Source organism: Littorina saxatilis, linkage group LG8 (assembly GCF_037325665.1).
Source record: "Littorina saxatilis isolate snail1 linkage group LG8, US_GU_Lsax_2.0, whole genome shotgun sequence".
Classification (NCBI taxonomy): Eukaryota; Metazoa; Mollusca; class Gastropoda; order Littorinimorpha; family Littorinidae; genus Littorina; species Littorina saxatilis.
In genome coordinates, this window is record NC_090252.1 from 50,506,868 (window position 1) to 50,514,159 (window position 7,292).

The 7,292-nt window shown below is 41.5% G+C and overlaps 1 protein-coding gene across 1 annotated transcript; it reads right to left on the reverse strand.

Moving 5' to 3' along the window:
- Positions 1–956: 956 nt before the first annotated feature.
- LOC138972359 (uncharacterized) lies at positions 957–7,292 on the reverse strand. Its single transcript, XM_070345031.1, has 7 exons — positions 7,137–7,292; positions 6,167–6,403; positions 5,145–5,435; positions 4,201–4,503; positions 3,282–3,581; positions 2,637–2,795; positions 957–1,835 (listed from the first exon to the last, which is right to left on the reverse strand). Exons 1-7 carry the CDS (start codon positions 7,195–7,197, stop codon positions 1,780–1,782), a joined length of 1,407 nt encoding a protein of 468 aa, XP_070201132.1. The 5' UTR covers positions 7,198–7,292; the 3' UTR covers positions 957–1,779.

A 7,292-nucleotide genomic window follows, 5' to 3' on the forward strand; every position in this document is an offset into this window, starting at 1 on the left:
ATTCTTCTTTCATCCCGACGCTTGTTCCTTCTCCCAGTATGCTCCCACGCCGCCCCGTCCCAGCACTCACTGCAACATCCACCCCTGAACTTCGTTCCGCCACCAGACTTTGTCGAATCAATGAGCCCCCAGTGTTGGTCAGACACCTGGGCACCCTCACTAATTTTACAGACACTCCAGGGAAAGATGTCAGGCCGCTGCTGTAGGCTACCCTCGGAAGATGACACTGCACTGCTGCTGAGTCACTTCGACGGTGTTCAGTATGGTCCTGTTCCTGGCCAGGGACACAGGCACCGCTACCTACTAAGCCCTCTACTTACGACACTGACTGTTAAGTCGCGGAGCCAGACTGAGTGAGCGTCATTCGTGAAGTGAATGACACTCGGCTGTGTGATCCCAGCCTCCCCATTGGAACTTTAGCACTTCCACTCTGGGTAGGAGCCGACCGAGGCTCGAAAAAACCCACGCACCCCTTATGGGATTCGAACCGGCCCGCAGTCCGATGCGCTAACCACTGCGCCACGGGGGCAAATATTCTTATTAATTCAGGGTTTAAGGACAACAAATCGTGACTTTGCATACTAAGCAAAACATGGTTGGGGCAAATGGTGCCAAAGTTGCAGGCAGATCTTAGTGCTGGTTTACATTTGCTGGAGATGGGAACACGCAAGAAAAATTATCTATCACCATCAATGGCACCGAAAACAGCCGCTGGATCGACTAGCAGTTCTAGGCCTGTGCTTGGCTGTGGTTATTTTTAGCCGGAGCACTGTGTTTCGTGCGATACACGCTTTGGTGAGTTGATGATTGTAAGAGTGTGCGGCGGGCACACACACACACACACACACACACACACACACACACACACACACACACACACACACACACACACACACACACACACACACACACACACACACACACATTCAGCGAACACGAAAAGGCAGCATAACAGAGAAGATTGAAGTTTATACTTTATTTTAAAACAAAGCCAATAACATTACAATTAAACCAAGCAACTGTGCACACGAACCCATAGTTTGTAGAGTATAGGAATACTTAAAACGAAGTCCACACTTAGTAACTGTGTATGCGTCTGTCTGTCTGTCTGTCTGTCTGTCTGTCAAATCAGTGTCTATAATGTCACATCACTAACGGGAGATAACATTCAACAATAGTGGAAAGGAAAAACCATGCTATGCTAACTTGGTGTTTGTGTCCCCAGAACTAGCATGTATTAGGGACACGACGTGATTATAATTATGCTTGGAAAAACACACACACAAAAACAATAACAAACACAACATACAATATAGTTGTGCTTATTTGCCCCTAAAATAAAGGAAAAGAGAAAATAAATAATTTAGGATCATTGAAAATAAAACTGAGAACAATACAATAGCAAACCGTTTCCAAATGTACATAAAAGTAACAATATCACACTAAATGTCACCAGATAAAACCCAAATAGTTATTGATGACAAGATAATGTGGATTAAGAAGAACAATCCATGTCTTTTATAATAACAATATTTGTATGGAACGATTATTTATTAAAGAAAAGAAAACATTTATGCGAATCAATCTCCATGGCTATCAACATTTGCAGTAGACAAAAATAGACACAGCAGACAATGATGCAAGTATGAAGGTTTGTTTTATCTTAGACGGCAGAATACAAAGCAAAAATCGAGGACGATTGTGCATGATTTTGCAGTAGGTTTTAATATTCGTCAGCAGTTTGATATCCAACGTAATGAGAGCTGAGCTCCTTGAACTTCAAAGGACGTCCATTGGCTGAGGAGCTGGTGCTTTGAAGAGGACCCTATCAAATCCTGAAATCAGATGTCAAGTAAGCATTGAAACTTTATAGAACACGGAATCCACAGCGTTTGTTATTCAAAGGTTTAAATAACATATGTCATGTCAGTATATATCAAAACACAAGAAAGGTTTGTTATGTGAACGTTATATTTATGACAAAACAAAACTTTATGTTCAAGGATCAAGGTCTCTTAAGAGCGCAGACAGACACACACTTATAATACAACAACTATCTGACAAATGTTCCAGGAGACACAAGCCACGAGACAAACCATGTCAGTAAAAATTCGTCCTGTAATCTTTTCTTTCAAAGGAACATACCAACACCTCAAGAATAACTAACTCTCTCTCTCTCTCTCTCTCTCTCTCTCTCTCTCTCTCTCTCTCTCTCTCTCTCTCTCTCTCTCTCTCTCTCTCTCTCTCTCTCTCTCTCTCTCTCTCTCTCTCTCTCTCTCTGCGTTTCATCATAAAAAGTTTGTTCCTATGTATTCCCATTTCGATTATAACCATTTTGCTTAGATCAGGACTAGCTGTAAGAAAGGACCTACGGACCTAATGCTATCTTTCCTGTAATAAAGTTCAACGTTCAATGTTCAATGTTCAATGTTCTCTCTCTCTCTTTTCTCTCTCTCTCTCTCTCTCTCTCTCTCTCACTCTCTCTCTCTCTCTCACTCTCTCTCTCTCTCTCTCTCTCTCTCTCTTCTCTCTCTCTCTCTCTCTCTCTCTCTCTCTCTCTCTCTCTCTCTCTCTCTCTCTCTCTCTCTCATAAATATGTTTGTTCTTCTGTCTGTATATCTAGATTGATGAAATACCGTTCTTCGTCGGGGAAGGCTGCTTGCTCCTCCCATGTCTGTTTTGGTAACATCGCTTCTTTACGATGGCAATGATGATGATGACGGCAGCGACCACAATCAGCAGGGCTACTGTCACACCAGCAATGATGGTCGTGGAAACATAGTTCGTCTTTTGAACTGTATCGAATGCAATAGTGCTGTCATATATATCATTATCAATAAGGTGTACAGTAAATGTTAGAGAAGCATTGCAACGATGCAGTGTAAACTTCAAAACAAATATGTAAACAAACAAATCAGCAAGCTACACAATATATAGCACTAGTCAAATGCCAAGACTTAACAAACTGACGAAAATGTACGTTTGTCATTTTGTGTTTTGAGCACTTATAGTATGCTTCACACACACACACACACACACACACACACACACACACACACACACACACACACACACACACACACACACACACACACACACACACACACACACACACACACACACACACACACACACACACGAATAAGAATTGCTCGGGCACATTGATATAACGCATTGAATGCAATCTGAGTAACAGTATACTTGATACAAATCTTTGCAAGTCACATAAACGAAGCGACTGACTTTTGACCAGAAAGTTGTTTTTATCTTGGAGCATTTACCTCCATTGTTGATGGTAACATCAACTGACCCAAGCTCGTTGGACACAGAAACCTTGTAGAACCCTGGCAGAAGTTCGGAAATATTTAATGGTGTAACTGTGCATGTGACAAAGTAACTTCCCTTTGTCTTCTGCGTACATTCGGAAGTAAACCTGTCAGACATGTTGGTTTCCATGTCAGGCAACTGATTGCCAAGATGAACAAAGCGAAATGTGTCAGGGACAGGGTTGGCCTCCAGAGTGAACGAGACACCATAATTCGTCATCTCCAGCGCTTTGTCGGATAACTTCCTCGGGACACCTGTTGGGAGAGAGGACCAATGTACTACCAGATAGGAGATACACAACATTTAAGCAAAGGGAAAACATTTCTTCAGTATTTATTAGTTTGGTTGTGTCAGTGGCTGCCACGTTTTGTATCTGTAGAAACTAAGAAATGTAAATATATCACAGAAATAAACAGCTACTAGGTAATAATTCGCAAAAGAGGAACATTGGTAACGGGACACGCTGCTATGCTATGCTAAATTTTGTCCCCAGAACTAGTGTTTATTTGGGACATAACGTGGTTATATGCTAAGAAAACAAACGGAACACGCAACAGCTTGCAAAATATATTTTAGCATACCCATTGAGTGTTTCGGACCAAAGAGCTTCTTCGACAAAACACCACAATCAAAGGGACGGGGCAAAAAATGAGAACAGAAGAGGATATCGACATAAACATTCACACGTTCTTCATTAGTGCATTCAAAAATTGATCTGTGGGTATGCACGCACACGTTTTTGTGCAATTCTTTTGGTGTACCGCGGATAACTGAAAGCGGAGGGTTGGGGGTGAAGGGGGGGTTGATCAGTAGGGGGTGAGTGTGTGTGTGTGTGTGTGGGGGGGGGTGATTGGATGGGTAGGGGCAACTTACGTGCAAAGAGATACACAGCAGTGGACGTCAACATGTAGTACTCAGGTCTGACATTCCAAGATGCGTTGCACAAACACGTCATCCCCATCATGGTGTTGACGGCAGCAGACGTCACCGTGACAGAACTTGACACGGACAGTTCACTTCTTTCTTCATCTTCACCACGCAGGTCAGGGTTAGTGCAGTGGAAATGGACAGAGTCGACCAGCGGTTGTCCGCCTTTAACTGTGCAGCTCAGTTTGTCTCCTTGCTGAATGTAGTCTCTCCCCTTGAGATATATGGTCGGCTTCTTTGGGGGAGGATCTGTAACCAGTTAAAACAAAATACAAGTTGAGTTTCTGAAACGCCAGCAGTTTCGCAACCCTAGTTAACATGGGACGCAGTCCTAGTTTGTTAGGGCTCCATTCACGTTAAAGCAGTAAGGCAATCGACCATAGTCTTGATCAACGGGTATCTTACACAATATCTACTACAAATACACAAACGAAGGAAATTACAAATAAATCATGCACTTGGTTAAACCGCAACTGTTGACATACAGAGTATATGAGCTAGCTGTTTTGATTCTTCGAACATTGTATGTACTGTTCTTGTGTCCTTGTGGAGGTGTAATGAGGAAGGTGTTGAACCGCAACGCTGTGAAGCCACAATGAAACACGAATCAATAAAATAAAATACACAACAATATTACTTAACAAAAGATCATGGTAAGCATTGTTTAAGTTTTTGAAGATGTCGGCTTTGACTTGCACCATCCGCAATTCTGAAACAGTTCAAACAGAATTCCTGAAACAAATGAAAGCGCAAGTGTTGGGGAAAATCGTACACACACAAGAAAGGCAAAATTAGCAAACATGCACCCGGGCATTTATACTACCAAAGACAAGTAGTCCAAGCTCGATTCAGCCTTCTTACTTTGAAAGCTTGTTTAAAAGTATACTCACGTGTCAGATTCAGTTGAAGTTGTTTTGATGTCTGTCGAGGATGCTTCCAAAACTTGTTGTCCCCATAACTCCCCACTGCAGTGCACGTCACGTTTGTCCGGTCATCAGTGACAGGGTTTGGAGTGAAAGTACACACGTTGTCTGGACTTGTGTTTTCACATTTAATGCCAGACCATTGGTACTTCGGAGCTGGGTAGACATGGGTAGCGTTGCAAGTCAGGTTGGATTTCTGTGATCCATTGGTGACTAAGGTTGACGGGCGAACAGTTAAATGTTCAACTGATGGGCCATCTGCGTAAGATGGAGATTGAGATTAATCAATTCCAGAAAATGGCGTATACAATGTAATAAAAGAAGAATTTTTTATATGTTATTTAAAGTGGAGAGAGACCTGCAAATAATGTATGTGTGTGGTGTGTGTGTGTATGTGTGTGTGTGTGTGTGTGTTTATGTATGTGTGTGTGTGTGTGTGTGTGGGGGGGGTTATGAGTTGGAGAAAGAAAAGAAGACAGACAGACAAACAGACAGACATACCAACAAGAGACAATTACTGAAAGACAGGGAGACATAACTTTGCATTGTTATAACCCCAAATGTCGATTGTCTGACCTTGACTAAACCTTCTAGGAGAAATCTCAGTAAGCTATCAAACTATTACAACCGTTTTAAATATTTACATAGCTGAACAGATATCAGTGAATCGGTTGTGTGTGCGATATGGCAAGGGAGGTTTGTAAGAGTTTAAGAAAAACAAACATATTTTATATAACTAAGAATTACAACTGTATCAGTTGCGTAATTACAGGTACAAATGTTGTGGTGGATATTTAGGTGAGGGATCTGCTCTTGCTGGGTGTGTATTTGTCTACCACTTGAAAACCAAATCATAACAGTGATTTGACGTGGTTCATTGTCAGGAAAAGAACCTCCCTACGTTAAATGAACGCACATTTAATGAATAATAGAAAGCACATACAGGTAGATGATGTCTCTATCTGTGTGTGTTTTATGTTATGACTTACATGCAACTCGCAGAATATAGTCTGTAGAACCCTGATATCCATCTCCTGTTACGAGACACGTGTACTGAGTATTATTTTTCCAGCGACGGACGTTGTACAAGTACAAGAAGGGAGACGGTGTACTCGTATGATGAAGCCACTTGATTTTCGGTTTCAAAACGTGTTGTGGTGCCGAACAGAGACAGCTCACGCCTTCATTTTTGGGCACGTAATCCGGGCAGTCTAGCTGCGGCTGTTCTGTAGAATACAAATATGCATGCGCCGCTTACTGCTGTGACGAAAAGGACTATATCTGGAGATCATCAGCTGTGAGTCATATGGAGCTTGATTTACGTATCTAAGGGATTACAACTTTTCATGAATTAAAACTGTTTCTGTGGTGAGACGAGCAGGAGTTCAAGTACATATATTTGCACAGTTTAAAGTCTTGTATGAATTTGTAAATAAAACCATGCTGTTCAGAATGTCTAAATGGACATGTTTACTTCACTTTCTAAAACTGGTTTTGGACATAAGTGAGTTGGCAATGTTCTGATAGGATAAAACATGTGGTACAATTTGTCATTATAGCTTGTATGATTAGAAGAAGGATGAAGTGATGGATGGGTTTTTAGAGAGGAACACACAAACGCGGTCAGAAAATAAACAGTTGAAGTCGAACTCTAAAAGTTAAGGATGGTAGCGTTCATTGGCCCATACGCCTAGTCATTACTACAAACACATAGCAAAGGGCAAGGATGGAACACCTTAAACAAACCAAAAAAACAAAAACAATCAAACAAATAAGCAAATCACATAATTATTACATATTTGTTTATGTAATGGGAACACTTAAACAAAGAAGGTAATGCCAAAGTAGGGAGACAACTGAAGAAAATGAGATCACGCAGATGAAAACGTGTAGGACGATTGTGCTTAAAGTTTCATAATTCAGCAGTAACAAAGATGCAAAAAGAGCACACCAACATACCTCGGCCGATGATACAAGGCAACCATTGGGAGCAGATCAATATGATACAGAACAATTTCATGACAGCATTTTGTGGACACTGAAAAGACGCAAACTTCTTTTAGGTAATGTCCACACCGATGTGACGAATGGCAGTGTGGCAACTTTGATAATGTG

Excerpts from the sequence above, each read along its gene's own strand:
- LOC138972359 (XM_070345031.1), bottom strand. The coding sequence starts at position 7,197 with ATGAAATTGTTCTGTATCATATTGATCTGCTCCCAATGGTTGCCTTGT. Across the intron at positions 6,404-7,136 it reads GCCTTGTATCATCGGCCGAG|AACAGCCGCAGCTAGACTGC; the intron begins GTATGTTGGTGT and ends TGTATTCTACAG. Across the intron at positions 2,796-3,281 it reads TGTTACCATCAACAATGGAG|TTCAAAAGACGAACTATGTT; the intron begins GTAAATGCTCCA and ends CATTCGATACAG.